The sequence below is a fragment of the Dipodomys merriami genome, unplaced genomic scaffold (genome assembly GCF_024711535.1).
Source record: "Dipodomys merriami isolate MVZ:Mamm:240054 unplaced genomic scaffold, mDipMer1.0.p SCAF_20, whole genome shotgun sequence".
Lineage (NCBI taxonomy): Eukaryota > Metazoa > Chordata > Mammalia > Rodentia > Heteromyidae > Dipodomys > Dipodomys merriami.
In genome coordinates, this window is record NW_027203382.1 from 31337345 (window position 1) to 31352268 (window position 14924).

Genomic DNA, 14924 nt, shown 5'->3' on the forward strand with positions numbered 1-14924 from the left:
ACCAAATGTGAAGCCAAGTTGTCAGGAGCTCAAAGTCCAATGTGTAGCTGAACCCCACAGATGTTACTGGAACTGGTGGTCAAAGGGTATATACTCAGCTTCATCTTGTAGAAAAGCTTTACACATGTAAAGCTTGCTTTGAGAAAACCTAGTTTAGATCTTAACTGGCTTCTTTTTAGTTAGAGAGGCTATCAGTGATATCTCCCTTCATGATGCCTCCATGTTGTCAGAGCAGAGTGGAGTATAGTAGAGATGTCCTGTGGAGCTGATAACAGATGTACATCACAGCTCAACTGCTTATGGGCTTTGTGATCCTGAGCAGGTTGTCTTCAAGCCTCTCCTTGCTTTTCTTTTTCTTTTACATTTATTGTGAAGATGATACACAGAGGGGTTACAGTTACATAAGTAAGGTAATGAGTACATTTCTTTTCGAATGGTGTTACTCCTCCCTTGTTTTCTCCTGTTTTCCCTTCTCCCAGATTCCGCCCCCCCAACCCTAGTTGTAAAGTTCATTTCCAGCATAGTGTCTTGTGAGTATCACTGTTGCATTGGTTCACCCTGTGTCCCACTGTTTCTGTGATTCCCCTTCCCTTTCCCAAACCAGATAAACTTATATACAAGACAAAGGGTACCAAAATAAAAAACAGTGACCACAGGGAATAAACCAGAGGGGGGAAAATGAAAGAAAAAAAGATATAACTGAAAACAGTACACTAAAAAAGAAAAGAAAAGAAAAAAACCCTCTTGTTTCCATGTCTTAGAGTTCATTTCGACTAGCATCATTTTATATGGTCATATGCACAAGCTATTGGGCTATTGTGATCCTCTGCTAGTACTCTCTTAGGCATATACTAATTATTACAAATGAGGGAAACCATGGAACCCATGTTTCTTTGGTTCTGGCTTACCTCACTTAATATAATTTTGTCCAAGTCTTTCCATTTCCTTACGAATGGGGTGATGCCATTCTTTCTGATGGAAGTGTAGAATTTGTTGTGTATCTCCTTGCTTTTCTAGTCAAGGACAAGGACCTTGATCTCATCAGGTTAGTGTAAGAATGCATTCATGTAAGTGCCAAGTACCTGCTAAATGCTAGTCTGTGTGTGCTGCGTAGCTGAGCTGCATCTGTTAACAGTGGGCGTTAACCAGTATGGTGGGAGCCTGGCTCTCATGAACACACATGAATATTTACATAGACCCTAATTACCATTCAGGTCTGTAATTTGTGTTTGGTAACAGAATTGCATTTGCAGGGGAGGAGTGCATTCACTAAGAGAGTGGGACAGGCTGTGATGACAACTCCTGTTGACATGGTCTGGTTGCTGCCTGCAGGTCTGTATCACAAACCAAGTCCCGCTGAGGAGCAGATGCCCGCAGTGAACTATCTTAGCAGTGGATCCATGGGTGGCACTAGGGTATGAACAGCTATGATAGTCGCCACCAATGGCTTTCTGTGTACCAGCCACTAACTTCCATTCACTCTCAACCACTTGCCAAAGCAGGATTTTTTAGGCCACTTAGAGGGTAGGGAACTGAGACTCTGGTTAATAAGTCAGTTAGCCCAGGGCTACAGGACTCAGAGCCTTGCTTCAGTCTTATGTGCTGTGTGCTAGTCAAGACCACCAGCATTCTCACTCCTATGAGTTATACTCAGAGTGGGCCAGCCAGTCCAACAGAGAAACACATCAAACAGAGTGGAGAGTTCAACCCTGGCTGAACATCCCTAACCAAAATACTTTAAAACACACATGCACACACACACACACACACAGTATTCCTGATCAATAGTTCTACCTTGAAGGCATTTATTTCATACAGCACTTATATGATAGAGGCCAAGATTCTAATGGGTGGTTTTCTGAATAATAACTTGGATAGCACTGTCCTAACAACTCTGCAATTCGTCCATGTTCTATGAGGCACAGCACACACACACACACACACACACACACACCCAGGTTGAAGAGAGACTGCTTGAATAATAGAAAGAGAACTCTTCTTGCTTCCATCTTGTTCCTATGTGCTTTAAGTTTCCCTGCAAAGAGGAGAAAATATAAGCAATACTGATAGGGTCCCTCACACAAGCAGGAAGGTGGGGCTCTCTGTTGCCCATAAGTGTTTGTAAGAACTACTTCAGCTTCTGCTTTGGGATGAAATATTCCCATCTGGCTGTTGTAGGCCAGAATAAGGAACAGGAAAGAAATGGTGATGGCAGGAGTGGAGGGAGGGAAGGAAGGCCAGTTTTGAGGTTTGATTTGAGTGGATTTTTAGGCTAAATTTGACAATGGTCTCTTGACAGCACAGGAACTCTTGCTAGCTTGATTTTATGTATGTGTGCTTTATGAACTGTCCATACCTAAATCATAGGCATAGATCATTAGACTAGAATCAAGAGTTTAGAAGTAAATGCTTTCTTTTCTAGTTAATTGATTTTCCATAAAAGTACCAACAGTTGTAGCATTTTCAGCCATGGTACTGAGATAAGCGTGTATCTACATGCAAGGGAATGATAATAAACCTTTGCCTCATACCACATACAAGAAGTATGCAAAAATGGATCAAAGAAATTGAAAAGATACCAAAAGATGGAAAGACTTCCCCTGCTCTTAGAATAGCAAGAATAATATGAAAATGACCATGTTACATAAGCCCTCTACAGTTTCAAAATCTCAATGTTATTCTTTGCAGAAAATGAAAAGGCAATCCAATATTCATATGGAAGCATAAAAGACCCTAAAAAGCAAAAGTAATCCTGAGTAAAAAAAAAAAAGCAATATGGTAGGTATCACAATATGAGATTTCAAATTATACTACAGAGCCATAGTAACAAAAGCAGCATGGCACTCACACAAAATCAGACCTGATGAAGGCTAGTGGAACAGAAGTGAATCCAGAAATGAAACCAGACAGCTATAGCCATCTAGATTTTAGCAAAGAAGCCAAAAATATATACTGGAGAAAAGAAAAACCAGTCTCTTCAACAAATAGTGTTGGTAAAATTGTCTATCTAAAGCTAGGCACTGGTGGCTCACACCTATAATCCTAGCTACTCAGGAGGCTGAGATCTGAAGATCGCTGTTCAAAGCCAGACCAGACAGGAAAGTCCGTGAGACTCTTATCTCAATAAACCATCAGAAAACCGGAAGTGGCGCTGTGGCTCAAGTGGTAGAGTGCTTGCCTTGAGCTGAAGAGTTGAGGGACAGTGCCCAGGCCCAGAGTTCAAGTTCCACAACTGACAAAAAATAAAACAAAACAAAACTAGCTCTCTACATGCAGAAGACTGGAACTAGATCTATCTCTTAACCATGTGCAAAAAACCAACTCCAAATGGATCAAAGATCTTAATGTCACATTTAAAACTATTCCAGGAAAACACAGAGAAAACTCTAGAAGGTATAGGCACAGGTAATTATTTTCTGAGTAAGATTCAAGTGTCTAGAAAAATAAGAGTAAGAATTGATAAGTAGGATATCATCAAATAAAAACAGTTTTTTTTTTCACATCAAAAGAAACCAATTACCAGAATCAAGAGACAACTCACAGGGAGAGGGAGAAACTCAACATTGTAACTGGGGTAATAGAGACCCCTTAGCAGCTTATGATATTCTTTCCCCTAGCAGTTGTGTGGCTTTGGGGTTTTTCAGTACCTCAGAAAAGCTGCAAAATCATCTGAGAAAATCATTAGAATCTGAGAAAAATACCAAAACCTCAGCTACAAATAGTAATCCTAACAGCAGCTCTTCCTTATTGGGGGAGGGGGAGACTATCAATTAAATAATATTTTCTATAAAGCATCAAATCCAGTATTAGGATAGTGCCCTGTAATACTAGTTCTTGATAATAATGGCACCATTCTTTTACAGTCAGTGAAGCCCAATGTTGCAAACCTGAAACATTTAGTAATCACTTTGTCATCAATTTTACCATGTAGTTGAGATACTGTATTGCGAAGTACTGTGAATCTTTCCCATGATCACCATGTGTTGGGTACTTACTATGAGTAAACAGGTTTCCAGGTGTAAATAAATTAGTTATAAATATTTTTACATATTAACATAATCTGTATCAAGATATAGCTTTTGTCTTTGAGCAGTTTAAAATATTGTAAATAATAGTCATGGATACACACACAGACACAGACACACACACACAGACACACACACACACACACACATGTGCATACTTTGGTGCTGGGGTTTGAACTCAGGGCCTTGAGCTTGCTATGTAAGTACCCAAACACTTCAGCCACACCCATGGCTACTTTTTTTGGTACCAGTATTGAAACTTGAACTCAGGGCCTCCTGCCCTTGCCCGCTTTTTCTCTCAAGGCTGGTACACTTGTGCCATGCCTCTACTTCCAACTTTTTGCTAGTTAATTAGACTGAAGCATCCTGGGGATTTTTGGTGCTTGAGTTGGTTTTGAACCTTGCTACCTTGCTACTTAGCTTCCTGAGTAGCTAAAATTACTGGTGTGATGAAGTTTTGGGGATCATCATTGTTTTAAGCCAATTGCACACATTTAATAACATTAGACAAAATTTAATATAGTTCTGTCATTTTTTAAAGCAAGCTCAGGCCTAAATTTTTATACATTAGAGCTTATTGTTTTCACACCCTGCCTCATTCACCCAGCTGTCAGCATGTCCCACAGGTAGCATTCCAGCTACCCGTGTCCACTTACCTCCTTTCCCGCCAGTTACCAGTCACAAAGTTGTAACAGTGCATTTGTATGTTGCTGTATAGAAGGCAATTTTTAAAATTTTCCCCAAGATTATTTGCAAACAATTGCTTGGAAACAGCTTGTGTTTGGGTGTGAGAAAGCTTAGAATCTTGGTTCTGTAGTTTGGATGTAGACGACCACGTGTAAAAAACTTGGTCCCCAGCCAGTACTGTTGAAAGGTGCACCATACCTACTTTTCAGAGGAAGGGCCTCGTGAGAGGTCCTAAGGTCACTGCTAGCAGGCCCCTGATGGGTTTTAGGGCCCTAGCCCATCCTCTGCTTTGCTTTCTGACCATGAAGTAAATAGTTTGTTCCATTACATTCTCCGCTTCATTACCATCTGCCCCACCCCCCACCTTACAAGAAGCCCTAATCCATGGTTCTACCCAATCTTAAACAGAAATATTCTACTAAACGGAAATCTTTTTATTTTCCTTTATTTATTTTGTTATACAAAGGATTTTTTTGCTGGGATGGAGGGGAGGGGATGGGTAATGGTGTCACTGATGGCAACTGAACTCAGAACCTCAAATGTACTAAGCAGGTGCTCTACCATTTGCACCATAACCTGTCTTTTTTGCTTTTATTTTTCCGATAGGATTGTGGCTGGTCTAGAATTGCAATTTTCTCTTCTCTAAATTATTGGGATGACAGGCATGTACACCACTGTTTCCAACTTTTTTTTTTTGTCAGTCATGGGACTTGAACTCTAGGCCTGGGTGCTATCCCTTGACTCTTCAGCTCAAGGCTAACGCTCTACCACTTGAGCCACAGCACCACACTCAGTTTTCTGGTGGTTAATTGGAGATAAGGGTCTCATGGACTTTCCTGCCCAGGCTGGCTTTGAACCACAATCCTCTGAGTAGCTGGAATTACAGGTGTGAGCCGCTGACGCCCGGCTACCAACTTTTTTTCTTTTTTCTTTTTGAGACAGGGTCTTGCTGGTTGGATTTGGACTTCAGATTCTCTCACCTCTACCTCTGAAGTGCTGGGATTATAGCAAGTGCTACCACATACAAACTGCCCAGCTTTCTTTCTCCTCTTCTGCCTCCTTTTTTTTTTTTTATTAAGATTTTTCTTCTATGTTTGTTGTCCAAGTTGGCCTTAAACTCCCGATTCTCCCACCTTAGTCTTCAAAGTAACTCATATTACTGTAGCCAGCTAAACCTTCTCTTTTTATAAGTTGACTACCAAGTCTTCCATCTGGTCTAGGACATTGACTCTTAACCTGGACTAATTTTTTTTAGACAATATTCTTGTTGATTTTTTAACAGGTATATTGTACTTTTACTTGAGTTTATTTGAAGCAAGGATCAAATAAAGGATGTTACAGTCAAGAAGGTTGTAGCTCCTTCTTACCATCCCTGCCTCTTGAGCAGAGGAAGGAACTCTAACAGTCACCCTATTACCAGGTGACTCTGTTCTGGTGCAGTTTCCTTCTCAGCGCTCCCTCTCCCTTGCTAGTAATATCTCTCTTTTCTAAGCTCCCACCACGTCCCATTACGGTTTCCTTGAAATATCTTCTTAGTTTCCCTTTTTCCCACTTCTTCCCCTCTAATCCAGCTCCTCAGCAGTGTCTCCAGACATCCATTATACAGATTAATTGGCTGTAATTACCCCTGTCAGTGAGTCATGCCTCTTCTGTGAAGCTGCCAGGAACTCTCTCCTTCCTAGACAACAATGGAGCCCCGCTTCACTGCTGATCCCCAGCCTCTTTTCTTCCTGTGAGCCCCCCACAAAGCCCAAAGTCTTCTTGGTTTCTCCCACTAGTCTGCCATCTTTCTTATATAGCTTTGCTTTGCTCAGCTGCCTAACTGTGAACTCTCTCTCTGCCTATTCTCCAGGCCGAGTCCAGCCCCCCACCATACCCAGCCTTCTTGGTGTTTCCTTAGTTTGTTAACCCGCTGACCATTCTTCACTCCCAAATTTCTTGTTAGGCTCTGATGTGTGGCAGTGAACACAAGGTTCTCCCTAAAATGGTTCTCTGGGTTTTCTTGGAATGACACTGTCTTCTCTCAATTTTATATACAAATATCTGTGTGTGTATGTGTGTGTGTGTGTGTGTGTGTGTGTGTGTGTGCGCGCGCACGTGTGCATGTGCATGCGTGCATGAATATATTGTTAAGATCAAGCCCAGGGTCTCAAGCATACTAAGAAGTCAATTGTGTTTACTGTTATTCAAACACAAGACTTATGTTTATATTTTTCTGATATATTCCATTTGTATAAAGTCTAGAAAACCATCATTGCCTCCTTTGTACTTATTAAGAGTCTGTAGGCCCTTTGCAAGATAACATCCAGATCCTGCTGACATCTTAGATCAGGATGCGTTGTTAGAATTGTCACCCAGGAAGTGGTGCTGTGGCTTAAGTGGTAGGGTGCTTGCCTTGAGCTGAAGAGCTGAGGGACAGCGCCCAGGCCCAGAGTTCAAGCCCCATGACCAACCAAAAAAAAAAAAAAAAGTTTAAGAAGTGGTGCTGTGGCTCAAGTGATAGAGTGTGCTAGCCTTGAGCTGAAGAATTGTCACACAGTGCTCCACTGACCCTTTGATGGTGAGGAGACCCCAGATTGTGAATGGTCTCCAGGTAGTCTTGCGGGGTGGTGGAGGGAGGGCATATGGTACTCACACCAAGCGTTAGGTTTGAGTGGGGGTCAGTGCCTGGGTGGCAGGGAGGGAGAAGTTCCCACTGAGAGCTGCACACCTGCCTTTCAGGTATTGCAGTAGGTGATAATTACTCAAGAGCAGATCAGCAGAGCATTACCCTCCTGTCCCTGGCAGACTCCACGGACTCCAGTGTGAAATGTGAACTGGCTTGGCTTCTCTCCCACTTTCTGTCCTTCAGCCATGAATGACCTCTGTGCTGTTGTCCTAAAATCCTAGCACAATGTCCTAAGACTTCATGTGACCTCTAAACCATTTTTTGAGACTCCAGTAGGTACCGTATTTCCCCCCAAATGCAAATATGTTTAGTACATTTCTGGTTTAGGGGAAAGGAGTGAATGTTGTTTAAAGACAGCTGATCTTTCAAAACTTCTCACGCCCATTTTCCCTGCCTTGCTGCCTTTCCCGAGACTCCTTTCTGAGTCCAGACAACTACAGAGATGTACTTTGGACTATGTTCTTCTCCCAAGCCACAACCTCTACAAAATTGCCTCTGCTGAAGGCTCATAAACCGAGAATTATATTTTCTTTAATGTCAGCAGAACTAATTCCACCCATACAAAATGGCTTGGCCTCCTTCCTTCCTTGGCATGGAAGAGTATTGGCAGAGACTCAAATAGAGATGAAGTGCCGTGGTGAGTTGGTGGCTCTGGGCTCTTATTCCCCCTGGTCATCCCTGTCCAAATGTAAAGACGTTGGGGGGTTGTGCTTTCTTAATGTCTCGATTTACATCAAGTCACCCAACTGGAATCACTTTAATGCTTTCAATTCTTTTTAGGTGGATGGAAGTCTGCTTAGTTGAAGAATTGCCACCAACCACTGAACTGGAAGAAGGGCTCCGGAATGGAGTTTATCTTGCAAAGTTAGCCAAGTTCTTTGCCCCGAAAATGGTATCAGAGAAAAAGATCTACGATGTGGAACAAACACGTTATAAGGTAACCAGGAGCTAATTGGTTTGGGCTTCTAGCTGAAAGTGTAAGTTTGATATTTCATTTCCTTTTTTGCCCTCTTTTTATTGCTACTGTTTCTATAATGAGTTGGGCTATGGTGCCCTTGGTCTGGGAGCCTGTTAGCAATCATTCCTGAGCCTGCCTCAGTTTTTAAAAAAGCAAAGTGTTTCCATTTCCTGACCCAGGCTGAGAGACCTCTGATGTTTGGGGTTTTTCTTATGTCGCCCTCATGTTTCCTTCTTGGAGGTCATCTGTAACTTTATGATGGCCAGTAAATGTGAAAGTGGGGACATGGGATGCCTTCTTTTTTTCCCTCCTTAAACCACCCACTCAGTTTATTACTCCTTAAGTTCTTGTCAAGGAAGGAAATACTCAGCTGAGACTTGAACCTGTGGGCCTCAAGAATTAAGGGCAATGAGGTAATGTTCAAATAAGAATTCTCCATTTGCTGTTTCAAAGTGAGACTAACCTTTTTGTATTATGAATGGTTTTATGGCTAACACCACCACCACTATTATTTAAATTTGGAAGGAGCTGGGGGGCTTAAATAAAATCATAATAAATTCACAAGAAAAAGTCCTGATCTCCTAAAGAGATGTTTTATAATTGTACAAATAAAATGTTATTTTGCTTTAACCTAATTGAAGGAAAATGTATATAGATGATACAGAACTAGCCTTGAGTCCGTAAGTAGTGAAGTTGGATGATGGGTACATAGGAATTGGTTATATTACACTGCCGCCTTTTTTATGTTTGAAATTTTCCACTAAAACGTGAGAGAGGGAAACACTGATACCAGCCTACAAGGCTTCTGCCTTAGTGACGTCTCTTTAGAAGGGAATTTAAAATGCATAGTGTTCTATTCTGAATGTGTGACCTCTTGTTTACTACAGACCAAGAGTGCTAAAGCCTGCTTGAAACTTGATTTTATTCTTTTCATGCGTTTAAGGGTTGTGGTGGCAATTGCTGCTTTGATTGATTTATGGTGCTAGTGATCAAAACCACGATCTTGCATATACTAGGCAAATGCCCCACCAATGAATTTCACCCTCAGCCCATATTTAGTTCTTTATATCAAGTGTGTGTGTGTGTGTGTGTGTGTGTGTGTGTGTGTGTGTGTGTGTGTGTGTGTGTGTGTGTGTGTGTGTGTGTGTGTGTGTGTGTGTGTGTGTGTGTGTGTGTGTGTGTGTGTGTACTGGGACTTCAACTTAAAGCCCGAATACTGTTTCTTAGCTTTTTGGCTCAAGCCTAGTACTCTACCATTTGAGCCACAGCTCTACTTTCAGATTTTTTTGGTGGTAAATTGAAGCTAAATGTCTCTTGGACTTTCCTACTTGGGATAACTTCAATCCTCAGATCTCAGCCTCCAGAATTGTGAGGGTTATAGGCATGTACCACTGGTGCCTGGCTTTATATCAATATTTTTTATCTGCAACTCTTTAAAAGTTACTTGTCTTACACTAAATATTGTTTCTCTTAGAGTTTCAGGGACAATATGGGAAATAATTGAAATAGAAAGAGTGGGAAATATATTTTAGAGAACATATTTTAAAATGCATATAATGAATTCAGATCAAATGTTCACATAATCATTAAGGCTCAACAGTAGATAGTCACTTGACAGATTTCTTTGGGAACCATGTTCATTGCCAAGAAAAAAAAAACAATAACTAAGCACAAGTTTGTGCCTTGATTATTTCAGGAATATGTGCTGGTGTTTGTTAAAGGAAGTTTGGATTCATGATGCCATATTCCTCCTCAAATCCTATTCCTTATAGCCTTTCACAAAACTTTACTAAGACAGTGTTCTAGGAAGCCAGAATTAATGCTTAAAAAGTTGTGGAAAATAATTTTAGGAGAATGGAGAAGCACAGGAAAATAAAAACAACTCTATCACTACCCACAAAATAAACATGTAACCACATTTTATATTTTGGTTCCTCTTCCTCCTCCACTTCTTTCTCCTCCACTTCTTCCTCCTCCCTTTTCTTCTCCTTCTTTTCCTCAATGTTCCTACGATGGTTATTATTAAGACCTTGATCTGTTTGTGCCTGTGTGGATTTGCTGATAAAGTGTAGTTGGGCTTGGTGTTGGCCTGGTCTGGAAGGGGAAGTTAGACATTTCTCTTTGACTTTGAGAGCTGGTTCTCTTCTCCCTCAGGTCATCCAAGACCTTGGGTATCAGTGTCTCCTTCCAGATCATCTCTGAACTCCCATGACAGTTTCCCCAAGGCTACTGGAGCTGGGGACATCCTTTGGGATCACGTGCTTAAATGAACATCAGCCTCTCCTGGGGATGGATCTGACAGGGAACCTAATAGTCTTGATGCCTTATTGAAAGAAAATACCTGCAGGACACAGGCAGGTGGTGACACCCCTGAGCAAAGCAACACAGGGGAGAGAAGCATTCTGTACGACAGTCCCCTACCCCTACCTAACCAGGCCTTTGGAAGTCTGGACTACACACATGCCATGTGGGTGAGGGCCAGGGGGAGGGAGGTGGCAGAAGGAGGGGGGCTGTTGCCAGCTGTGGCGTGGGAGCTCCTCCATGCTGCTGAGCTGCCAGAAAAACACAGGACAAATGGAATCTACCCTTCCATGCCATCGCTGGAGAACAGAGCTTTTTCTCTACTTTAATAAGCCCTTGAAAGTGCCCAGTGTTCTGGATAGAAATGTTTAGTCGTTTTCCAGGTGATTGTAAAATTTTTATTTTTGCTCTTTGATTTTGCTGAACTTTGTGCGTGGGGTAAGGTCAAGGGGCAAGGGGTGAGCGAATGAAGTGGAGAAGAGTACAGTCAAGAGCCAATGTATATCCTGCAAAATTAACAAGAGTGAGAGAAGGCGTGGCGAGGGGACAGATGGGTGAGAACTTGGTGACATGGATCAAGATATATGCAAGATGTATTGATAGGTTTATGAATACGTAAGTGTATGAATGCTTTGTTAAAATGCCTACTCCTTTGTAAAACTACTTAAAGATAATAATACTAAAATAAACTTTAAAAAAAACTGGGGCTGGGAAGATGGCTCAGTGGTAGAGCGCTTGCCTTGTATGCATGAGGCCCTGGGTTCGATTCCTCAGTACCACATACACAGAAAAAGCCAGAAGTGGTGCTGTGGCTCAAGTGGTGGAGCACTAAGCCTTGAGCTGAAGAGCTGAGGGACAGCTCCCAGGCCCAGTGTACAAGCCCCACGACTGGAAACAAACAAACAAACAAAAAACAACCTTTAGGGATTTTTCATTTCTTATATAAAAATGAAAAGAGACCAACCTTTATGAATTAGCACTTTAGCTTCCTATTCTCATGTTCTTCAGGGCTAGTACATCACATGGCCGCTTTCTAAGGAATCCTAAGTCATGGGACTGAAGCAAAGATGTTGAGAAAGACAATGAACACCAGCCTGGGCCCAGCCCTTGAAATGCCATCTGGAAACAATGAGTTAGTGAACTTAGGCTCTTGCTACGGGATCTGTTTAGGCTGCAGCAGTAAAGCATGACCCTCCTGTTGGACACAGTGTCCCCACAGCAAGGCCATGTCCCTGAGCCCTGAAGGACACATTCATAGCTATCAATTGGCAAATACAAATTTGCTGTTACCCCATCTCTTTTTGTTGCCCAAGCCGTGTAAGCCCTGTTCCCTCTAACCCCTAAATCGAGTTAGAAAGTTCCTAGGTATTATAGCTAAGTGTTCTTTCCATGGCCAGGTGTGAGCACATGACCATGCCAGGTGCACTTGACACCCAGCACTGTCTCTCTCGCACATGAGGCAGAGGGAAGATTGTTTTATCTTGTAGGCAAGAGCCACATATGCTCTCTCTTCTCTGTCTTCAGGGAATGCTGCAGGGGCTGGACCTTGGCCAGTGCTTGGGAAATGGTTGGGTAAGGGAAAGGAAAACAATAGTTTCCAATATGCAGAGGCCGTCATTGTTTTCTGTCTTTTCTGTTTGGGTAGATACTCATTTTAGGTGCTTAGACAGAGGTTGACGTTCTTCCTGAGTGTACCGCTCAGGTCTCCTTCAGGGCCACCTGGTATATAAAACCTGTGCCCCTGCCTCCACTCAGATGCTAAGTCAGGATCCCCTGGCCTGGGACCCAAGAAGTTCTAATGATAATAGTTCACCTGAGGTAGATTCTTTGTTCAGGCTCTACTAAGATTTGAGACCATTTCTTTAATAGATAAGCACTCATAGACTAAACCATAACAGTATTATAGGGAAAGGAATAGAGTTATACCATGGTAGAAATACATAGATTGACATTTTAATCTGAAAAATCAGAAAGTAGAAATGCTCTGAAATCTGAAATCTTGAGCACCAGCAATGTTCAAAGTGATTTGGATTTGTAAGCATTTTGGATTTTAGATTGGGAGATTAGAGATGTTCTTAGGTTTTTTGTGCTTTGTTTTGTTTTGTTTTGCTCCAGGGTCTTGCTCTATAGCTCAGGCTGGCTGGAACTCATGATCTTCCTGCCTTTACCTAATGAGTTCTGGGTTGAGAGGCATGTACTGCCATGCATAGCCTCAACCAGTAAAATCTATACAAATACTCTAAAATTCCAAAATTTTTGAAATCTGAAATACTTTTGATCCCCAGGATGTCAGATAAAGAATATATACAATATATGTATTATATGTTTATATTATATATATACATATGTGTGTATATACACCCCCCACATATATATATGTATATATATGCACATATATTTCTTCCATACAAATACCTGCACTATGCCAGGCACTGTCTGGGCACTAATAGCAGAATGGCCCTGATGTTATTGTATTTGTAGCTGAAGAGACAGACCATAAGTAAAAAGCTGTGACTAGCGATGGGTATATGAAGGGAAGGTGGCATCCAGCATTACTGATAGCTACCAATGGCAGGGATGGGCTGTGAGGAGGTTGACTCTGGGGCTGGAAAGGTAAGAAAACCATCTACCCACAGGCAGGGTAGGGAGTGAGAAGAACATTCAGAGAGGTGTCAGGTGGTGAGATTCCAGGAAGACAAGAGCTTGACCACACCTGCAGAGCTGAATAGCTATGACAAGGAACAGTGGAAGTGGGGAGTGGAAAGGCAAGATAGCATCAGGGGGTCTGGTGGCCACCCAGAGGATGGCCAGGTCACCTGCAGAGGAAGAGGTAGGAAACATTAAACCGAAACAATGTGTGTGCTTTAGACACATCCACTGCTTTGCAGGCAATGGTGTGAAGTAGCAGGAGTCTGGACACAGATCTCAGTGAGTGGTGACCGGTTCAGTGGCCTGCCTAGACACGAAGTGTCTACAAGAAGTGAGTGACTATGAGAAGGAAAAGGAAGGGTAGACGCTAAGAAGAAATTGGAAATGGATAGAGGGCCATGAAGAGAAGGTACTGGACAAAAGGAGGAACACCTCAATTCTAGAAGGGAAGGGATGGACAAAAGGCTGGAAAGGTTTCCTGGGCAGGGGCAGCAAGTGTCTATATACAGCTACACTCTGTCAGAATATCACAGACTGAGTGAGTTGTAAAGAACAAAGGTTGGGCTGGGAAGGTGGCTCAGTGGTAGAGTGCTTGCCTTGCATGCATGAGGCCCTGGGTTCGATTCCTCAGCACCACATATGCAGAAAAAGCCGGAAGTAGTGCTGTGGCTCAAGTGGTAGAGTGCTAGCCTTGAGCTGAAGAGCTGAGGGACAGCACCCAGGCCCAGAGTTCAGGCCCCACAACCGGAGGGAAAAAAAAAAAAAAGAACAAAGGTTGATTTAGCTCATTTAGTTCTGGACGCTGGGAGGTTGTAGAGTGTGGTACTGGTGAGGGCCTTTTAACCTAACAGAGAGGGTACCTAACAGAGGGCAAGACAGAGCCAGTGTGCTAGCCTAGAACTCTTGTTCTTATAAAGCCACTACTGCCATCACGGGTGCCTGAACCCTGTGATGTCACCTAGCCATAGCTAGGTGACATCTCAGAAGCACTGCCGCATACAAAATTGGGGATTACATTTCCAACATGTGATTTTGAGGGAGACAGGTTCAAACTCTTAAAGGAGTATTCTTGGAAAGGCTGAGATTGACAGGAGAAAGAAGAGTAGCCTTATAATGCCTAAAGATTTAAAAAGGAGGAGGAAGAAGAAGAGGAGGAAGAGGAAAAGGAGAAGAAATACTGCTACTGCTACTACTACTACTACTACTAATAATAATGATAAAAGGGGTTCCAGACAGTTCCCTACAAATTGTAGGCATGTAATAAATGTGTGATGAATATTTAGATGATGTGTAAATAGAAAAAGCGTTAGGCATAGCAGTTGGAGTGTGAGCTTTATCCAGATCTTCTGCTAACTGTGCCCTTTTGAGCCTCGGTCTTCCCACCTGTGAAGTGGGCCTAATAATATATCTATCTTTGTAAAGCTACTATGAAGAACAGACACAGTCATCCTATAAGGCCCTTGGATCTGTGCCTCATAGATAAAAGCACTCAGTGAGCACCGGACCTGATGGTGGCACTGAGCCACAGTGTCCAGCCAGGTGACTATGCTGTTAGGATATGGAGTTGTGAGCTCTGCAAAGCAGCCTTAGCCCTGAGCTGACAAAACTAGAGCAACTCCAGGGTTTTCCCCACTTG

At 42.4% G+C, this 14924-nt stretch overlaps 1 protein-coding gene across 1 annotated transcript in view; it reads left to right on the plus strand.

The window, feature by feature from the left end:
* LOC138833021 (ras GTPase-activating-like protein IQGAP2) overlaps positions 1-14924 on the plus strand; it is a 258468-nt gene that overhangs the window by 102348 nt on the left and 141196 nt on the right. Inside the window, exon 3 of the mRNA XM_070031378.1 lies at positions 8161-8317. Coding sequence (XP_069887479.1) covers positions 8161-8317 — 157 coding nt within the window. The remainder of the gene's footprint in view (positions 1-8160; positions 8318-14924) is intronic.